The sequence below is a fragment of the Hemiscyllium ocellatum genome, chromosome 16 (genome assembly GCF_020745735.1).
Source record: "Hemiscyllium ocellatum isolate sHemOce1 chromosome 16, sHemOce1.pat.X.cur, whole genome shotgun sequence".
NCBI lineage: Eukaryota > Metazoa > Chordata > Chondrichthyes > Orectolobiformes > Hemiscylliidae > Hemiscyllium > Hemiscyllium ocellatum.
This window is the reverse complement of record NC_083416.1, coordinates 313,826-335,627: the sequence shown is the minus strand read 5'-3', so window position 1 is coordinate 335,627 and position 21,802 is coordinate 313,826. Positions and strand designations below refer to the sequence as shown.

The 21,802-nt window shown below is 43.4% G+C and overlaps 1 protein-coding gene across 4 annotated transcripts in view; it reads left to right on the top strand.

Annotated features, from left to right (window-relative positions):
• Positions 1–21,802, top strand: part of fam193b (family with sequence similarity 193 member B) — a 129,499-nt gene that overhangs the window by 41,510 nt on the left and 66,187 nt on the right. For all 4 annotated transcript variants that reach the window (XM_060836968.1, XM_060836966.1, XM_060836965.1 and 1 more), the window contains exon 2: positions 7,051–7,281. In XM_060836968.1, coding sequence (XP_060692951.1) covers positions 7,051–7,281 — 231 coding nt within the window. The remainder of the gene's footprint in view (positions 1–7,050; positions 7,282–21,802) is intronic.

Here is a 21,802-nt window from a genome sequence, read left to right as displayed (position 1 = left end):
TAAAATTCCCAAAGTTTGTCTTACAAGTTGGCTTTCCAGGTTTCTGAGTTCCCTTAATTGATGTGTCACTGGGTTTTTTTTTTGTGCATTTGATTGTTTGGGAGGAAGGTGTTCCTGAAAGTGACGATAGGGTGAAGGAGGTGAACAGGTTGACTCACCTTATTAATTAAAGGTTTTGTCAAGTGGACAAGCACTGGTAATGAATGGTCTTCAAACACAAAGGTTAAAAGTTACTTCAGTACAGTGCATTGACTATGATAATTGCAGAACCTTAGATGAAACCAATGGCAAACTTGAATATAAAAGACAAATGAAAACCATAGCCAAATTATCTTCATCTATCAAGAATCTTTGGGTTCTAATTATGTAAACTGCATCATCTTCATGAAAGTAAATTTCACAGAAATGTTCCTTTCCCACTCCAGCCTCTCTCCCACCATCTAATTGACTTTGTTGCTCTTGGTTATGGAGCACTGAATTGGACCAAATATTAGCACCAGTCAACAGCCATCACCAGATAACGGGATGGCTACATTACAAATGTTATTTTAATTAGAATAAATTACAGTCATTTTTATCTCTTGGAATTGCATTCTGCTTTCCAAAGGTGGGATATAAGCAAAACGTGCTTCAGCTGTATATGCACATACATCAAAAATATTCCCATTGGCTTGAATTTGTGAAATACCTGTATACTCTATTGATAGAATTCTATGTACAATTCATTATTTTGCGAAATGAACTCCAAGCTATCACTGGTCCACCAAAATGAATATCTATTGTACTTAACAATACTGTGGAATAAGACTACAAAATTGAGCTCTGTACATGTAACATCTCATTTGTGCATATTTCATACAGCACCTTCACAAAAAATGTTTTGGTACAAATGTTTTTATGGTGTACCTGGACTCAAAAACTAATGCAGGTATATTTTCTGTGTTGCCTCCAAATGCTGTCTGCATGTCTATTGTTGTCGTCGTTTTGATTGGCCAGGTATGAGCTCGGGAAATGTTTTAACTGCGTATGCATAGGATGTTGTGCAGTCCAAGTGTATGATTTAATGTAATGAATGAAGCTTAATGTTGCATTTAAAATATTAAAGTTGTGTTCACTGCTGCTGGGAAAATGAGTACGTAAGTGTTTCAAATTGGGATCTAAGTTATTTTTATTTTCTATATTTTACCCCCCTCTGCATTTTTTCCCAGAGTGGCACCTAATTCTTGCTAGTTTATGGTTGTTCATTAGCCAATATTCCTCTGGTGTCTCATATACAGGGCACACTTAGTTTAACTCTGAGATTTTTTGTAAATACAGTTAGATTATGTAAGTGTTGTACTGAAGTCCGGATTGCCTGTGGCCCTTGCATGTGCATTTTCCAGGCATATTACCAGGTAGAAATTGGAATTTCATATTGAATTTTTCTTGGGCCCATCAAATCCAGGTTGGTGTGGCAAATGTCAGCTCTAAAAATTGACCTGAAATAATTGCCTCTAGCTTGGTGCTGAAGTGGAAGATCACTTCATTCCTGTATTATTGTAAAATGTAAGTTGCATGAAAACTAACTGCGGCATAATTCGATTTAGATATTTAATATTTGCGATCTATCTTAAGTGGCATTAAATTGGAAAGGTGAGATGATGCAAATTAAAAGTGTATCACAGACAACTTTGCAGAGATTTACCTATTCATACATCACAGAATTGAATCTGATTGTTTCATTAGAGGTTAAATGACTGAACAAAACAATGGATTATTCTTCTTAGTCCTATGGTCCATCTCCAAATTGTTGGTACAGTATCTCCTGGTCAATGTACAGTCACTTAGGTTGAAAGCCTTTAATAAAAGCCGCTGTCTATTTAGGTAAATGAATTCAAACCAATATCTCAAACAGACTTCTGCCTGTTTCCCTAGTTAACAATTTGAAAAAAACAAAATTAGAAGCATTGTCCAGTTGTCAGCTCAATATTTACTTAATATTATTGTATTATGAGGTATTAGAAGGAAGCAACCAAAATAATTTGCGGAGAGTTAGGTCAGTTAATCCTACATAGTTTGTTGAAAGATGAATTGTGCCCAGTACAATCAATCTTTTCAAGTGATGAGTCATTCAATGGAAGTGTGTAATTTGTTGTAGCAAGGAATCTAATAATGCTATACTTGATCTTGATTGTTAAGGTTTCAGATTCTGTAATCTGGCAAGTTGCTCAAATTGGAAACCAACAACTGTAGCAAATTGTTCATGGGATGTGGTTATTTTGAAAGATCGGCATTTATTTTCCATCCCCACTGGCTCTGGAAGACAATTATCTGTCGTGGTTTTCACGATAGAGTACTGTGAAGGCTAAAAGTTCTAGGGCATTGATCCATTGAGAATGAAGAAATTACAGTCTAGTTCCAAGTTGGGTTGGTGCGTGACTTGGAGGGGATTTTGCTGATTACATTATTTGAATGTGAAATTCAAATGCAGCAGAGACGGTGCACATTGCTGTCACTGTGTGCCGGTGGTAAGGGTGAATCTGTGTTGATGGTTGGAGTACCACTTTAATTGGGCTGCTTTTTCTTGGATGAAGATAAATGTCATGTGTTGTTTAGAGTTGCACTCACCCAGGCTATTGAAGAATATTCCAGCAAACTCCTGTCTTGTGCCTTGTAAGTGGTAAACAGGCTTTGAAGAGCTAGGAAGTGAATTACTTGTTACAGAATTCCCAGTCTCTCCTTTCACTAACATATGTTTGAGGCTGTGCTTGTTGGGTTTCTAATTGGTAACTTTGAAAATGTTTATGATGGGGTGAGCTTCAGCATGATAATGCTGTCAATATGGTGGTAATAGCGTTAGGATTAGGATCGAAGATGGTGGGATGGTAGGGGCCCTGAGCTGGAGCTCGTAGTTTTACTTTTTTCCTTTTTTTTTATTCCCCTTTCTACTTGCCTCTTATCCTTGGAAGACTTCGATGCTGATGGGCCGAGCCAGCTTGCACTCGAGGCGAAGCACTACATTGACTCGTGCTCTGTCTGCTTTTACTTTTTTCTCTCTCTTTGGCTTTTATTTTTACTTTAACCTTAGTTACCTACTGGGGAGATCACCTGGCAGCTTCAGTGGCAGCTGCGTTGCCGGGATCAGCCCTGTGCATTCTCCTGGCTGCAACATTGTTGATAGAAGCAAGATGGCATTGAAGAATGGTGACATGATTCTGTGGCAGCAGCATTGGGGTGGAAGAGCCTGGATTCAGGCCCATGGCTAAGCACTTAAATAATAAAGTCATGCTGAACTTTGAACTTTATGTATAAGTAGAAAATAAAGCTATCAAGTTCTGTACCTAGGTACCTGTTGTACCTAAGATGATATTGGAGATTGGCAACTTTGTATGCTTTTCACTAAACTCCTCTAATCTCCCCCCGACAATAATTATTTCCCATCCACCTTATCTCTCAATATTCCTGATGAAGGGCTTATGCCCAAAACATCGATTCTCCTGCTCCTTGGATGCTGCCTGACCTGTGCATTTCAAACGCCACCCTTTTCGACTATGACTTCTCCAGCATCTGCAGTCCTCCCTTTCTTGTTGATTACATGTGTCATAATTCTAAATTCTGAAGAGGAATTTTACATTGTTGTCGTAAATGGTCATTGTGTTGCATAAATATGTCCTACTATTTTGAACTCAATGTTGGAATGAACTTGTTGCTCAAGGGGTGTTACATTTACAAAAGAGTTGTGGGTAATATTGAACAATCGATGTTGTTTGAACTACCATGGTCATCGCTGCTAAGACTGGCTTTCTGTTCTAGATTTGATTAATTTAATTTAAATTCCAGTTGTGGCGTTGGTAGATTTGAACCCATGTCCCCTGAGCGTTAGCCTCGACACCTGAATTACTAGTCCAGTAACATTGGATAAAGTGTGGTGCTGGAAAAAACACAGCAGGTCAGGCAGCATCTGAGGAGCAAGAGAGACAACGAGGTCCTGATGAAGGGTTATGTCCGAAACATCGACTCTTGCTCCTCAGATGCTGCCTGACCTGCTGTGCTTTTTTCAATGCTACACTTTATCAACTGACTTCCCCATCATCTGCAGTCCTCGCTATCTCTTAGTCATTGACATTACCATCATGCCATCATTTTACACTGGTTAAGCTTTGTGTCTTTTCCCGAGGATGGGGGATTTCAAGATTAGGGGGCATGTTTTTAAGATGAGAGATGATAAAGAAGACGTGCAAACTGTTTGCCAAGAGGGTGGTTCACATGTGGAATGCGCTTCCTGAGAAAGCAGTGGGTGTGGGCACAATTGCAACAAATAAAAGGTATTTGGAAGTACATGAATAGAACATAGAAAAATACAGCGCAGTACAGGCCCTTTGGCCCTCAATGTTGCGCTGATCCAAGCCCACCTAACCTACACTAGCCCACTATCCTCCATATCCAATGCCCGTTTAAATGCCCATAAAGAGGGAGAATCCACCACTATTACTGGTAGGGCATTCCACGAACTCACGACTCGCTGAGTAAAGAATCTACCCCTAACATCTGTCCTATACCTACCATCCCTTAATTTAAAGCTATGCCCCCTCATAATATCTGACTCCATACGTGGAAAAACGTTCTCCTGGTCAACCCTATCCAAACCCCTAATCTTGTACACCTCTATCAAGTTACCCCTAAACCTTCTTTTCTCCAATGAAAACAGCCCCAAGTGCCTCAGCCTTTCCTCATACGATCTTCCTGCCATACCAGGCAACATCCTGGTAAACCTCCTTTGCACCCGATCCAGTGCCTCCACATCCTTCCTATAGTATGGCGACCAAAACTGCCCACAATACTCCAAATGCAGCCGCACCAGAGTCTCATACAACTGCAACGTGACCTCGGGACTCCGGAACTCAATTCCTCTACCAATAAAAGCCAGTACGCCATATGCCGCCTTCACAGCACTATTTACCTGGGTGGCAACTTTCAGAGATCTGTGTACATGGACACCAAGATCCCTCTGTTCATCCACACTACCAAGTATCCGACCATTAGCCCAGTACTCCATCTTCTTGTTACTCTTACCAAAGTGAATCACTTCACACTTAGCTACATTGAACTCCATTTGCCACCTTTCTGCCCAGCTCTGCAGCTTATATATATCCCGCTGTAACCTGCCACATCCTTCCTCACTGTCAACAACTCCACCGACTTTCGTATCATCCGCAAACTTACTCACCCAACCTTCTAGCCCCTTCTCCAGGTCATTTATAAAAATGACAAACAGCAATGGTCCCAAAACAGATCCTTGCAGAACACCGCTGGTAACTGCACTCCGAGATGAACCTTTACCATCAACTACTACCCTGTGTCTTCTTCCATCCAGCCAATTCCTAATCCAAACCTCCAACTCACCCTCAATACCATACCTCTGTATTTTTTGCAGTAGCCTACCATGGGGAACCTTGTCAAACGCCTTACTAAAATCCATATACACCACATCTACCGCTTTACCCTCATCCACCTCCTTAGTCACCTTCTCAAATAATTCAATAAGGTATGTGAGGCACGACCTGCCCTTCACAAAACCATGCTGACTATCCTTGATCACATTATTCCTATCCAGATGTTCATAAATCCTATCCCTTACAATTCTCTCCAAGACTTTGCCCACAACAGAAGCGAGACTCACCGACCTATAGTTACTAGGGTTATCCCTACTCCCCTTCTTGAACAAGGGAACCACATGTGAAATCCTCCAGTCTTCTGGCACTATTCCTGTAGACAACGAGGACATAAAAATCAAGGCCAATGGCTCTGCAATCTCCTCCCTTGCTTCCCAGAGAATCCTAGGATAAATGCCATCAGGCTCAAGGGACTTATCTATTTTCACCCTTTCCAGAATTTCCAACACCTCTTCCCTACACACCTCAAAGCCATCCATTCTAATTAATTGTGACTCAGTATTCACATCGGCAACAATGTCCTGTTCCTGAGTGAATACTGATGAAAAGTATTCGTTCAGTGTCTCCCCAATCTCTTCAGCCTCCATGCACAACTTCCCACTACTATCCTTAACTGGACCTATTCCTACCCTAGTCATTCTTTTATTCCTGACATCCCTGTTGAAAGCCTTTGGGTTTTCCCTAATCCTGCCAACCAAGGACTTTTCATGTCCCCTCCTTGCTGCTCTTAGCTCTCTCTTTAGATCCTTCCTGGCTACCTTATAACTCTCAATCGCCCCAATTAAACCTTCACGTCTCACCTTTACATAGGCTGCCCTCTTCCCTTTAACAAGGGATTCCAATTCCTTATTAAACCACTGGTCTCTCTCGCGATCCTTTCCTCCCTGTCTGACAGGTACATACTTATCAAGGACACTCAATAGTTGCTCCTTGATCAAGCTCCACATATCGATAGTAAAGGTTTGGAGGGATATAGGCTAGGAGCAGGCAGGTGGAACTAGTTTAGTTTGGGATTGTGTTCAGTGTGGTCTGGTTGGACCTAAGGGTCTGTTTCCATTCTCTATGACTTTGAGGATAGAATATTAAAATTAAGTGGCCAGATAATGATATTGATGCAATACTTTAGCTAGCATTAGATTCTCTAGAGCTGGAGCAAATTTCTATTGTGCCAGTTAAATGTTTGTAATTTTTTGCTGCAATTTCTGACAATTAGGAAGTTGGTGTACAATACTGCAAAATACAAGTGACAGTGATACAAATTGACAAATGATTGGTGAAACAGCACTTGAAGGGTTGCCCAGTTTTGTTGATTGTGATTATGAAATGCACACTGATTGGAACTCAATTGCATAATGATGGTTAATAAAGCAAAGCTGAATGGGAAATATTGGTAACGATTGAGAATGGGGATTATTGAAGCACAGCACAGACTTCACTTTTTAAAAAAAAAGACAAGAAATGTACTTCGCCATCTCTGTCCTTTACCTGTTGCATGTATTTGCCTTGTACATCACTACTGTAATTGTACTTATCTGCTAGTTTGGTAATCCAGTAATGGCCTAGTTTGTGAAAATCTTTTAAACCCTTTGATGACACCTGATTTTTTTTTTCATTTCAGCCAACCCTTACTGTCCACCAGCCAGCAAAGGACTGTTGTTTGTTGTGCCATCATGAACGCAAGGACTGGGGAACTCAACAGAATGGGATTGTAGATCTAAAGAAGTTGGCACTTTCACTACCTGCATTAACTCATGGTGGTCTTGAACGGGTGCCTCTCTGGATATGCCAAGCATGTCAAAGACGAGTAGAGGAGGAGCAGCAGCGGGCTATCTGTGAACAGACCCTAATGGTAAAAATGAACTTTACTTGTGATGATCTAAAATATCTGTTACGCATTATAGGAAGAAATTTTGTGTTCTATTTAATATTGTTCTTTTCAGAAGATAAATTATCATGACTGAATTCTGGGCTATACCTGCAAATGATATCTGTTTCTCTTGGTCATACTGTAGAATCAGATAACAGAATCAGAAGTATTAGCATTGTGATCACATGAAATGCTCATGTTGTTCTGTGGCATAGAGTCATAAAAGATGTACTACAGGGAATCAGACCCTTCAGTCCAACTTGTCCATGCTGACCAGATTTCCTAAATAGTTCTTTGTGGGCGGCACGGTGGCACAGTGGTTAGCACTGCTGCCTCACGGCACCAGAGACCCGGGTTCAATTCCCGCCTCAGGCAACTGACTCTGTGGAGTTTGCATATTCTCCCAGTGTCTGCGTGAGTTTCCTCCGGGTACTCCGGTTTCCTCCCACAGTCCAAAAATGTGCAGGTTAAGTGAATTAGCCAAGCTAAATTGCCCATAGGAGAATGGATCTGGGTGGGTTGCGCTTCGGCGGGTTGGTGTGGACTTGTTGGGCCGAAGGGCCTGTTTCCACACTGTAACTAATCTAATCTTTCTGTTCTCACTTTCAACTGATGCTGTTTAGTTTTGGACTCCACCACCCTGGGAAAAAGACCTAGTCTGTTCACCCTATCCATGTCCCTCATGATTTTATAAACTTCTATAAGGTCATGCCTCAGCCTCCAATGCTCCAGGGAAAATAGCCCTAGTCTATTCAGCCTCTCCCTATGGCTTAAATCCTCCAACCCTGGCAACATCCTTGTTAATCTTTTCTGAATCCTTTCAAGTTTCACAGCATCCTTCTTATAGCAGGGATACCAGAATTGCATGCAGTATTCCAATAGTGGCCTAACCAGTATCCTATACAACTGCAACATGACCTTCCAACTCCTACACATGACGCTCTGACCAATAAAAGAAAGCATACTAAACGCCATCATTATCCTGCCACTCAAGGAACTATGAACGTGAGCTTCAAGGTCTCTTTGTTCAGCAACACTCCACAAGACTTTACCATTTAAGTGCATAAGTGCTGCCCTGACTTGTTTTTCCAAAATGCAGCACCTGACGTACATCTAAATTAAACTCCATCTTCCAATCCTCAGCCCATTGGTCCCATTGTAATATTTGCTGTCCACTACATTTCTAATTTTGGTATCATCTGGAAACATACTAACCATACTTGCTATGTTCACATCTAAATCATTTATATAAGTGACAAAAAGCCATGGACCCAGCACCAATCCTTGTGGCACCTGCTGGGTACAGGCCTCCGGTCTGCAAAGCAACCCTCCACCACCACCCTCTGTCTTCTGTCTTTGAGCCAGTTCTGTATTCCGTGCGATCAAACCTTGTTAACCAGTCAACTATGAGGAGAAAGTGAGGATTGCAGATGCTGGAGATGAGAGCTGAAAATATGTTGCTGGAAAAGCACAGCAGGTCAGGCAACATGCAAGGAGCAGGAGAATCAACGTTTTGGGCATGAGCCCTTCTTCAAGAATGATCTATGAGGAACCTTGTTGAACACCTTACTGTCCATATAGATCATGTCCACTGCTCTGCTGTCAGCAGTCCGCTTCAAAAAATGTAATCAAGTTTGTGAGACATGATTTCCCCCACACAAAGCCATGTTGACTATCCCTAATCCTTGCCTTTCCAAATACATGTACATCTAGTCCCTCAGAATTCCCTCCAATAACTTGCCCATCACCGATGTCAGGCTCACTGGTCCAAAGTTCCCTTACCATCTTTCTTAAACACTTGCACCACATCAGCCAAACTCCAGTCTTCCAACACCTCATCTGTTGCTATCGATGATACAATTATCTCAGCCAGGGTCCCAGGAATCACTTCCCTAGCTTCCCACAGAGTTCTAAGGTACACTTGCTCAAGTCCTAGGAATTTATCCACCTTTGTGCATTTCAAGACATCCAGCATCACCACCCCTCTAATATTTTTCAACTTGTTGCTATTTATTTCCCCACAATCTCATATCTTCCATATACTTCTCGACAGTAAACACTGATGCACAGTACTTGTTCAGTATCTCCCCCATGTTCTGTGGCCTTGCTAATCTTTTGAGGGGCCCTATTCTCTCCCTAGTTACCCTTTTGTATAATCCCTTTGGATTTTCTTTAACTCTACTTGTCAAAGCTATCTCGTATCCCCTTTTTGCCCTCCTGATTTCCCTTTTAAGTGTACCCCTACCACTTTTATACTCTTCTAGGGATTCACTTGATCCCTGCTGTCTGTACCTGATGTGTGTTTCTCTCTTTTTCTCGACGAAGCCTTCAATTTCTCTAGTTATCCAACATTCCAAACACACACACCAGCCGTGCCCTTCATCCCAGCGGGAACGTGCTGGCTCTGGACACTCTATCTCATTTTCTATACCCCCCCGGGTTAAATCCTCCCAAGTAACCGAGTAGGTTCAGAAACTCCCTGCTGCTATATTAGTCCCCTTCCAATTCAAGTAAAGTCCATCCTTCTACAGGTAATTTCTCCCAGAAGACATTCCAATGATACAAAAATGTGAATCCTTGTCCGCTGCACCAGCTCCTCAGCCTTGCTTTCATCTGCTCTATCCTTCTATTCCTAACCTCACGAGCCCATAGCACCGGAAGTAATCTAAACCTTATTACCCTCGAGGACCTACTTTTTAAATTCCTGCCAATTTACGTTATTCTCCTCTCAGAATCTCGTCCTTTTTGCTTCCTATGTCATTGGTTCCAATGTGTACAACCACTTCCTGCATGTACACAAGTTTTGTATAAAATTTTAGAATGTTGTTATATTCACCACTGTGAAGTCTCGTTTTAAAAAAAATTGCAGTCCTTCACATCAGCAAAGAATGGTCAGAGTCTGTTTCTTCCATCACTTTGAGCTTAAATTGGTTTGGTTTGGGATGAAAAGTTATTTGTAGTTTTTAAAAAAGTTTTGTGGAATTTGTGCACACATTAATTTCTGAGTTGAAGAGTGTGTGCTGGAAAAGCACAGCTGGTCAGGCAGCATCCGAGGAGCAGGGTGTTGCCTGACTGGCTGTGCATTTCCAGCACCACACACTTCGACTCTGAGCTCCAGTGTCTGCAGTCCTCACTTTTCTCCTATGAATTAATTTACAAGCTTCAGTATGCTCAGAATGCCAGTTTTTTTTTGTAGTTTCCTTTTTACACAGTTATATTGTGAATGAATTTTGCTCTTATGGCTTGGATTGAAGTTAACCTTTCTAAAGCACTCAAAAACCTAGAAATTGCTCTTGAAAGGATTGTGTTACATGCTACTTTAAAGAAAGGGGAGGAAAGGCTCAAATATGAGGTCAAACCTAGTCAAGTACTCTGAAAGCCAGACCCTTGTGGATGATTTGATGTCATGTTCTAAATTAAACAATTCTTTTTTTGTTTCTGCAGTACTTTAGAAGAACAGCATAAAACTGGGGAAATCTAAAATGAAAAGGTGCTGGTTATACTCAGTAGCATGGCAGCATCCCTGAAAAGAAACTAATTTTGAATTGAACCTGACTCTCAGAACTGAAGGACAGTGATGGATGTTATTTTATTGAAAGGAAGGAAGGCCAGGAGTTTAAGAACATAAGAAATATTAACAGGAATAGATCATTTAGTCTGCCCTATCATTCTTTAGAATCAAAGCTGATCACTCCTTGGCATCACAGTTCGAGAACAAGGAAGATTTGAGATAGAGTTGAGCACAGGGACAGATTAAGAAACAAAAGGCAAAGGACATGCTAATGTTTGTTGTCACGAAATGGAGCATTTACTTAAAATGAATCAAAATAAGGGCAGAGTTCATGCTTTGAAATTGCTGAACACAGTGTTGAGTTCAGATGTCTGTAAAGTTCCTAACTGGAAGGCTGTAAAAGTGACTTTTCAGTCATGGAACTCAAACATGAGGAAGGAAATGGAAATCAGTGAAGGTCGACAGGATAAAAGAAACAAACTGAAATGACAGTGGGGAGAAGCAATAGAGCGTCAAGGTAAGGATTCCCACAAGAGAAGGAATTCTGAATTAAACCTGAAAATGGAAGCAAAATACTGCAAATGCTGGAAAACTACATTAATAGCAAAGTACCTGTACTAAAAATGCTGATGGCAAGTGTGATGGCATCTGTAGAGAGAAAGTTACTGTTTCAAGTCTGACCCTCATGAGGTAGTTTACAGCTTTCTAAGTGCAGTATTGAGGGGACTAAATTGCCTGTTCCAAGTCCTCATTCTTATGTTCACATGTTGCTGCTAATCTGTGCATTTTCAGCACATCGGCTTTATTTCATGTTTTCAAATGTTAGTTTACGTTGATATTTGAGATTATAAAAGTAAAAGTTTTCTTATTTTTTCCAAAGAGAGCCTGGAGTTCTCCCAGGTCAAAAGCAGCATGTGACATTAAAACAATAAAACCCCGTGCCACTTATTGTACTTTACAGCTTTCTGCCTTACAGCGGAACACAGTAATGCATCAGAATGGCATTTCTGTTCCTTGCAACTACTGGTAACGTTCAGTTTATTCATCATCTTGGAAGTTGTGCCGGATCTCAGGCTATTTTCACTGATTATGTGCTAGTGTTGTGCACCTTGGGGAAAGTTGCTTCAGATTACGAGCTTGAATGATTGTGTTGTCATAGAATTGTAGAATGTTAATGACACTTAGCCCAGTGTATCTGTTCGAGCCAAAAGAATGACCCCACACCGTTGCCATTTTCCAGCATTTAGTCCAGAGTACTGCAGGTTATGGTATGTAAGATATGCATCCAGACACCTGGAGTCATATAGCACGGTCAAACTAGTCCATGTTGACCATAATTCCAAACTAAACTAGTCCCACCTGACTGCACTTGGCCCTTAGAGAACATAGAACAGTACAGCACAGGAACAGGCCCTTTGACCGATGGTGTTATAGAGTCATAGAGATGGACGGCATGGAAACAGACCCTTCGGTCCAACCCGTCCATGCCCACCAGATATCCCGACCCTATCTCGTCCCACCTGCCAGCACCCAGCCCATATCCCTCCAAACCCTTCCAATTCATATACCCATCCAAATTCCTCTTAAATGTGCAATTGTACCAGCCTCCACCAAATCCTCTGGCAGCTCATTCCATACACGTACCACCCTCTGCGTGAAAAAGTTGCCCCTTAGGTCTCTTTTATATCTTCCCCTCTCACCCTAAACCTATGCCCTCTATTTCTGGACTCCCCCACCCCAGAGAAAAGACATTGTCTATTCATCCTATCCATGGCCCTCATAATTTTGTAAACCTCTATAAGGTCACCCCTCAGCCTCCGACGCTCCAGGGAAAACAGCCCCAGCCTGTTCAGCCTCTCCCTGTAGCTCAGATCCTCCAAACCTGGCAACATTCTTGTAAATCTTTTCTGAACCCTTTCAAGTTTCACAACATCTTTCCGATAGGAAGGAGACCAGAATTGATCGCAATATTCCAACAGTGGCCTAACCAATGTCCTATACAACCGTAACATGACCTTCCAATACCTGTACTCAATACTCTGACCAATGAAGGAAAGTGTACCAAACGCCGCCTTCACTACCCTATCTACCTGCGACTCCACTTTCACAGAGCTATGAACCTGCACTCCAAGGTCTCTTTGTTCAGCAACACTCCCAGGACCTTCCCATTAAGTGTATAAGCCCTGCTAAGATTTGCTTTCCCAAAATGCAGCACCTCGCATTTATCTGAATTAAACTCCATTTTCCACTTCTCAGCTCATTGTCCCATCTGGTCCAGATCCTGTTGTAATCTGAGGTAACCCTCTTCATTGTCCACTACACCTTCAATTTTGGTGTCATCTGCAAACTTACTAACTACTCTTATGCTTGCATCTAAATCGTTCATGTAAATGACAAAAAACAAAAAGTAGAGGGTCCAGCACCGATCTTTGTGGCACTCCACTGGTCACAGGCCTCCAGTCTGAAAATCAACCCTCCACCACCACCCTCTGTCTTCTACCTTTGAGCCAGTTCTGTACCTAAATGGCTAGTTCTCCCTGTATTCCATGAGATCTAACCTTGCTAATCAGTTTCCCATGGGGAACCTTGTCGAACGCCTTACTGAAGTCCGTATAGATTACATCTACTCCTCTGCCCTCATCAATCTTCTTTGCTTCTTCAAAAAACTCAATCAAGTTTGTGAGACATGATTTCCCACACACAAAACCATGTTGACTATCCCTAATCAGTCCTTGCCTTTCCAAATTCATGTACATCCTGTCCCTCAGGATTCCCTCCAACAACTTGCCCACCACCGAGGTCAGGCTCACCAGTCTATAGTTCCCTGGCTTGTCTTTACCGCCCTTCTTAAACAGTGGCACCACATTTGCCAACCTCCATTCTTCCGGCACCTCACCTGTGACTATCGATGATACAAATATCTCAGCAAGAGGCCCAGCAATCACTTCTCTAGCTTCCCACAGAGTTCTCGGGTACACCTGATCAGGTCCTGGGGATTTATCCATTTTTAACGGTTTCAAGACATCCAGCACCACCACCTCTGTAATCTGGACATTTTGCAAGATGTCACCATCTACTTCCCTACAGTCTATATCCTTTTCCACAGTAAATACTTGATGCAAAATATTCATTTTAGTATCTTCCCCCATTTTCTGTGGCTCCACACAAAGGCCACCTTGCTGATCTTTGAGGGACCCTATTCTCTCCCTAGTTACCCTTTTGTCCTCAATATATTTGTAAAAACCCTTTGGATTCTCCTTAATTCTATTTGCCAAAGCTATCTCATGTCCCCTTTTTTATTCTTGCATTTCTTCAGGAAGTGCTTGTCTCTGTTTCTGAAGTGGAGGAGCTGGTGTTGGAGAGTAGGGTGGACAAATGTAAAAATCACGCAACGCCAGGTTATAGTCCAATGGATTTATTTGGAAGGAGAAAGTGAGGACTGCAGATGCTGGAGATCACAGTCAAGAGTGTGGTACTGATGAAGGGCATATTCCCAAAATATTGATTCTCCTCCTCCTCTGATGCTGCCTGACCTGCTGCGGTTTATTTGGAAACACTAGCTTTCACTATAACCTGGTATTGTGTGATTTTTAACTCCATTTCTGAAAGAGCAATTTCTCTCATGTCCTTGGCTGTCACTTAAAATCTGCTAAACTTTACTTTTCACTGTTTGGGAGAAGATTTGTAGCTCGGGTGCTCGTTGTTGTGGCTCTCTTCACCAAGCTGGGAATTTATGTTGCAGACGTTTCGTCCCCTGTCTAGGTGACATCCTCAGTGCTTGGGAGTCTCCTGTGAAGCGCTTCTGTGATGTTTCCTCCGGCACTTATAGTGGTTTGTATCTGCTGCTTCTGGTTGTCAGTTCCAGCTGTCCGCTGCAGTGGCCGGTATGTTGGGTCCAGGTCGATGTATTTATTGATTGAATCTGTACCACGAAACGACATGATCAGCTATCCTTAATAGCCACACACTCCGATGACAAGCAATATGAATTCGACTGGGGCAACACTACTATTATAGGACAAGCCAAACAGAGAACAGCCAGGGAATTCCTAGAGGTATGGCACTCATCCACAGATTCAATCAATAAGCACATCGACCTGGACCCAACATACCGGCCACTGCAGCGGACAGCTGGAACTGACAACCGGAAGCGGCAGATACAAATCACTGTAAATGCCGGAGGAAATATCTCAGAAGCGCTTCACAGGAGGCTCCCAAGTACTGAGGATGTCACCTAGACAGGGGATGAAACGTCTGCAACACAACTTTACTGTTCACTTTTTAAAAATTATTCTGCCTTGATTTCTGATCATTTATATTTGCACACAATCAATTATTTTAGAGGTTTATAAAACCATGTGAGGCATAGATAAAAGGAGTAGTAAAGGTCTTTTCCCTAGGGTAGGGGAGTTCAAAACTAGAGGGCATAACTTTAGGGTGAGAGGGGAAAGACTTAAAAGGGACCTGAGGGGCAACATTTTCACCCAGAAGGTGGTGTGTTTATGGAACAAATGCCAGAGGAAGTGGTGGAGGCTGATACAGTTACAACTTCTTAAAATAATTGGACCGCAAATGGATGGGAAAGGTTTAGAAGAAAATAGGCCAAATGCAGGCAAACAGGTCTTGTTTAGTTTGGGAAACCTGGTTGGCATGGATGGGTTGGACTGCAGGGTCAGTTTCTATCCTGTATGACTCTGATTCTTGGATGTTGTGCGAACATGATGGTTAATTAAATTAATCCTTTCTGCCTGCCCTTGGTCCATACCTCTGCATTCTCTGCATATGCATATGTAATAGTCCCTTAAACACCCATATTATATCTGCTTCCACCAGCACTCATGGCAAAGTGTTCCAGACTCCCACCACTCTGTGTTTCGAAAAATACTTGGCACCTCACATCTCCTTTGAACTTTCCCCCTCACATTAAATGCAAGCCCTCTAGACTTGATCTTTCCCAGAGGCAAAATGTCTTCATTTGTCAACCCTATTTATGCAGCTCATAATTTTATAGACTTCTGTCAAGTCTCCGCCACCCCAGAGAAAATAGCCCAGTTTTCTAGCCTCTTGTTACATGTCATACCCTCTAATCCAGGCGTCATCCTGGTAAATGTGTTACGCACCCTCTCCAAAGCCTCCGCATTCTTCCTGTGCTGTGGCAACCAGAATGGAATACAATACCCTAATTGTGGCCTAACCAAAGTCTTATAATGCTGCAACATTACATCCTGACTCCTGTATACTCACTTCCCCTACCAATAAAGGGAAATGTGCCATACACTTTCTTTACTACCCTATCTACTTCTGTGCGACAACTTTCAGGGAATTATGGAAGATCCCTTTATACATCAGTGCTGTTCGTGGTCCTGCCATTAACTGTATATTTTTCCTTAACATCTCCCAAAGTGCAGCACCTCACTGGATTAAATTCCATGTTATTTTTCTGCCATATCTGCAACTGCTCTAAATCCCACTATATTCTTTGGAAACCTGTTATACTGTCCACAACTCCGATCTTTCTATCATCTGTAAATTTACTACCCCATCAACATTTTCATCCAAGTCATTTATTTAAATCGCAAACAGTGGAGGTTGGATCCCAGTGGAACATCACTAGTCACAGACCTCCAGCAAGCAAAACACACTTCCACCACTGCCTTTGCCTCCTGTGGGTGAGCTCATTCTGAATCCAAGCGGCAAGGTCTCCGTGGATCCCATGTAACTTAATCATCTTAATCTTGTGCGTGAGCCTACCATGAGGGACCTTGTTCAAAGCCTCACTAAAATCCATGCAGAACAACAACCATTGCTCTGACCTCATTGAATTTTTCAAGATGGTGATAAAGTTGATCAATCAAGTTAATATGTTGTGACCTGTCCTGCACAAAGCCACACTGACTGTCGCTAATTAGACCATGCATTTCCAAATGCATGTAAATCCTCTCCATAAGAATTCTCTCCAATAGCTTTCCGACCGCTGATGTGAGCATCTTGGCTCTATAGTTTCCTGGATTGCCTTTTTGAACCGAGGAACGACATTAATTTCTTGCCAGTCTTCTAGAACTTTTCTAGTCGCTAATGAGAATAGAAAGATCTTGATCGAGGTCCCAGCAATCTCCTTTCTTGCCCCTCTCAATAACCTCGGATAGATATCATTGGGCCCTGGGGACTTATCCACCTCAATACTCTTCCAAATACTGTAGCATGTTAGCACGTTCTGCACTAGTCTCACTATCCTCCACATCCTTCTCCTTAGTGAATACCGATGCAAAGTACTCATTTAGGATCTTGCCCACGTCTTCTGCCTCCAAGGACAAGTTCCCTCCTTTCACTTTGAGTGATCCTACCTTCTCCCTAGTTAACCTCTTAATGTATGTATTGAATGCCTTGGGATTCTCTTTAACGTTACTTGCCAAGGTCGTTTCTTGGCCCCTTCTTACTGTCCTAATTCCCTGCTTAAGTTCTTTCCTGCATTATATTTCTCATGAGCACTGTTTGATTTTAGCTGCCTAAATCTTTTGTATATGCCGGTTTATTCCTCTTAACAAAATTCACAACCTCTCTGATTATCCAAGTGTATCTTATGTTGCAATCCTTGTCCTTCCTCCTTACCGGACCAGGTCGATCGTGAACTCTGATCAGTAGATCTTTTAAACAATTCCATGTGACTTGCCCAATAATAACTCTGACCAATTAATACTCCCTAGCTCCTGCCTAATACTGATGTAATTTTTCCTTCCCCAATTTAATACCCTCCCCTGCAAACTTATATTTATTCATTGCTATCTTAAAGCATAAAGAGTTGATCACTGTTTCCAAATACTTTCCCATTGAAAGGTCAGTCACCTGACCAGCCTCATGAGCCAATACGAGGTCGGATATGGCCCCTTCTGTAACTGCACTATCCACATACTGTTTCTTGAAATGATAAACTCTTGGGTGCACTTAACAAATTCTGCTCCATTTAAACCTCTTGCCCTAAGGGAGTCATAGCTGATATTGGGACAGTTGAACTCGCCCACGATGACAACCTATTGTTATTGCATCTTCCTATCATCTGCCTGCATTTTTTTCTCCACCTAGAGTAATAATCTCAGGATTGCTACCTGTTCCACGGACTAGCAAGGCGAGGAGCAGAGAGTGAGTGCAGATGGACATGGCTGCCGGACTGGTGTAGGAAGGAGGGCTTCAGATATGTGGATCATTGGGATACCTTCTGGGGAAGGTGGGACCTGTACAAGAAGGATGGGTTGCACCTGAACTGGTAGGGCACCAATATTCTAGGCAAGAGGTTTGCTAGATCTCTTCAGGAGGGTTTAAACTAGATTGGCAGGGGGGTGGGAACTGGAGCTACGTATCAGATGATGGAGTAAGTAGTGAACAGGGAGAAAGTGAGGACTGCAGATGCTGGAGATCAGAGCTGAAAAATGTGTTGCTGGAAAGGTGCAGCAGGTCAGGCAGCATCCAAGGAACAGGAGAATCGACATTTCGGGCATAAGCCCTTTTTCAGGAATGAGGAGGGTGTGCCAAGCAGGCTAAGATAAAAGGTAGGGAGGAGGGACTTGGGGAGGGGTGTTGGGAATGCGATAGGTGCGAAGAGGTTAAGGTGAGGGTGATAGGCCGGAGAGGGGGTGGGGGCGGATAGGTCGGGAAGAAGATTGCAAGTCAAGAAGGCGGTGCTGAGTCTGAGGTTTGGGACTAAGAAAAGGTGGGGGGAGGGGAAATAAGGAAGGTGGAGAAATCTGCATTCATCCCTTGTGGTTGGAGGGTTCCTAAGCGGAAGATGAGGCGCCTTTCCTCCAGGCGTCATGTTGCCATGGTCTGGTGATGGAGGAGGCCAAGGACCTGCATGTCCTTGGCGGAGTGGGAGGGGGAGTTAGTGTTCAGCCACGGGGGGGTTGGGTTGGTTGGTGCGGGTGTCCCAGAGGTGTTCTCTGAAACATTCCGCAAGTAGGCAGCCTGTCTACCCAATGTATAGGAGGCCACATCGGGTGCATCGGATGCAGTAAATGATGTGTGTGGAGGTGCAGGTGAATTTGTGACGGTCATGGAAGGATCCCTTGGGGCCTTGGAGGGAAGTGAGGGGGGAGGTGGGGGTGCAAGTTTTGCATTTCATGCGGTTGCAGGGGAATGTGCCGGGAGTGGAGGTTGGGTTGGTGGGGGGTGTGGACCTGATGAGGGAGTCGAGGAGGGAGTGGTCTTTCCAGAACGCTGAGAGGGGAGGGAACTATATCCTTGGAGTTGGGGTCTGTTTGGAGGTGGCGGCAATTACGAAGGATGATACGATGTATCTGGAAGTTGGTGGGGTGGAAGGTCCAGGTAAATTTGAGGTTGGGGTGGAAGGTGTTAGTAAAGTGGGTGAACTGTTCAACCTCCTCGTGGGAGCATGAGATAGCGCCGATACAGTCATCGATGTAGCGGAAGAAAAGGTGCGGGGTGGTGCCAGTGTAGCTGCGGAAGATGGACTGTTCCACATACCCGACGAAGAGACAGGCATAGTTGAGGCCCATGCGGGTGCCCATGGCTACTCCTTTGGTTTGGAGGAACTGGGAGGGTTGGAAAGAGAAGTTGTTCAGAGTGAGGGCCAGTTCAGTCAGTCAAAGGAGGGTGTCAGTGGAAGGGTACTAGTTGGTTCGACGGGAAAGGAAGAAGCGGAGGGCTTTGAGGCCTTTGTGATGGGGGATGGAGGTGTATAGGGACTGGATGTCCATGGTGAAGATAAGGCGTTGGGGGCTGGGGAAGCGAAACTCGTGGAGGGCGTGGGTGGTGTCCCGAACGTAGGTGGGGAGTTCTTGGACTAAGGGGGACAGAACCGTATCGAGGTATGCAGAGATGAGTTCGGTGGGGCAGGAGCAGGCTGAGACAATGGATCGGCCGGGGCAGTCAGGTTTGTGGATTTTAGGCAGGAGGTAGAAACAGGCAGTGCGGGGTTGTGGGACTGTGAGGTTGGAGGCAGTGGATGGGAGATCCCCCGAGGTGATGAGGTTATGGATGATCTGGGAGATGATGTTTTGGTGGTGGAAGGTCGGGGGGGCAGTAGGAGGAGGTGTCCGCAAGCTGGTGTTTAGCCTCAGCAATGAAAGGATCGGTGCGCCAAACTACCACCGTGCCTCCCTTGTCTGCCAGTTTGATAGTGAGGTTGGGGTTGGAGTGGAGGGCTGCATGTTGTGAGGTTGAGGGGTTGGAGTGGTAGTGAACAGCCACGTATAGCATGCTGAGAGTCTGTGAAGAGGGATGAACAGTTGATAGGGCAAATGTACAGTCAGTGTGATAGGTTGAAGTGTGTCTATTTTAACGCAAGAAGTATCAGGAATAAGGTAATGAACTTAGAGCATGGCTCAGTACTTGAAACAATGATGTTTGGGCCATTATGGAGACTTGGATGTCACAGGGGCAGGACTGGTTGTTGGATGTTCCAGGATTGAGATGTTTCAAAAGGAAATTGGTGGTGGGATAGGGGGTAGGTAATCAGGGGTACTATCACAGTTGCAGAAAGGGAGGTCATTGAGGAGGGTTTGTCAATAGTGTCAGTATGGGTGGAAGTTAGAAACAGGAAAGGAGCAATCACTTTATTGGGAGTTTTCTGCAGGCCCCCTAATAGCAACAGGGACACGAAGGGGCCGATTTTGGAAATGTGCAGAAATAACAGGGTTATTGTCATGGGTGACACTCAAGGAAATGCATGACAGTGATTTGGAAGTTGTTTAGGGAGCACTTGCTGATAGTCCTGGACAGGTTTGTCCCACTGAGGAAAGAAAGAGATGGTAAGCTGAGGGAACTGTGGGTGACAACAGACGTGGAATATCTAGTCAAGACAAAGAAGGAAGCTTAAGGATGAGGAAGCAAGAATCAGACAGGGCTTTAGATGATTACAAGATAGCCCAGAAGGAAATGAAGAATGGACTGAGGAGAGCTAGCAGGGGACATGAAAAAGCTTTAGTGGGTAGGATTAATGAAAACCCTCAGGTAATCTACACTTATGTGAGGAACAAGAGGATAGCCAGAGTGAGGATAGGGTTGATCAGGGAAAGTGGAGGGAACTTGTGCTTGAAGTCAGAGATGGTAGGGGAGGCCCTTAATGAATACTTTGCTTCGGTATTCACTACTGAGAGGGAACGTGACGTTTGTGAGGTCAGTATGAAACGGACTGATGTGCTCCAACAGGTTTATGTTAAGTAGGAGGATGTGCTAAATATTTTGAAAAACTGGATAGATAAATTCCCTGGCCAAATGGATATACCGTAGTTTACTAGAGAAGAGATTGCACCTTTGGCAATGATCTTTGCATCCTCACTGTCTATTGGAGTAGTGCTGGATAATTGGCAGGTGGCAGATGCTATTTCGTTGCTCAAGAAAAGGAATAGTGACAATTCTGGGAATTACAGACTAGTCAGTCTTACATTGGTGGTGGACAAATTATTAGAGAGGATTCTGAGAGACAGGATTTATGATTACTTGGGAAACAATAGTTTTATTAGAAATAGGCTGCATAACTTTGTGAGGGGCAGGTCATGCCTTACAAACCTTACTGAATTATTTGAGACTGTGACAAAACATTGATGAAGGTAGTGCAGTGAATGTAGTGTACATGGATTTTAGCAATGTGTTTGATAAGGTTCCCCACAGCAGGCTCATACAGAAAATAAGGAAGTGTACGATACAGAGAAATCTGACTGTCTGGATACAGAATTGGTTGGCCCATAGAAGACAGAAGGTGGTGGTATTTAGCCTGCAGCTTGGTGACCAGTGGTGTTCCGCAGGGATCGGCTCTGGGACCTCTGCTCTGTGATCTTTATAAGTGACTTGGATGAGAAAGTGGGTGAGTTAGTGGGTTAGTAAATTTGCCGATGACACAAAGATTGGTGGAGTTGTGGATAGTGTGGAGGGCTGTTGTAGGTTGTAATGGGGCATTGATGCAGAACGGGGCCAAGTAAGTGGCAATGGAGTCGAACCTGGACATGTGTGAAGTGATTCATTTTGGAAGGTCAAATTTAA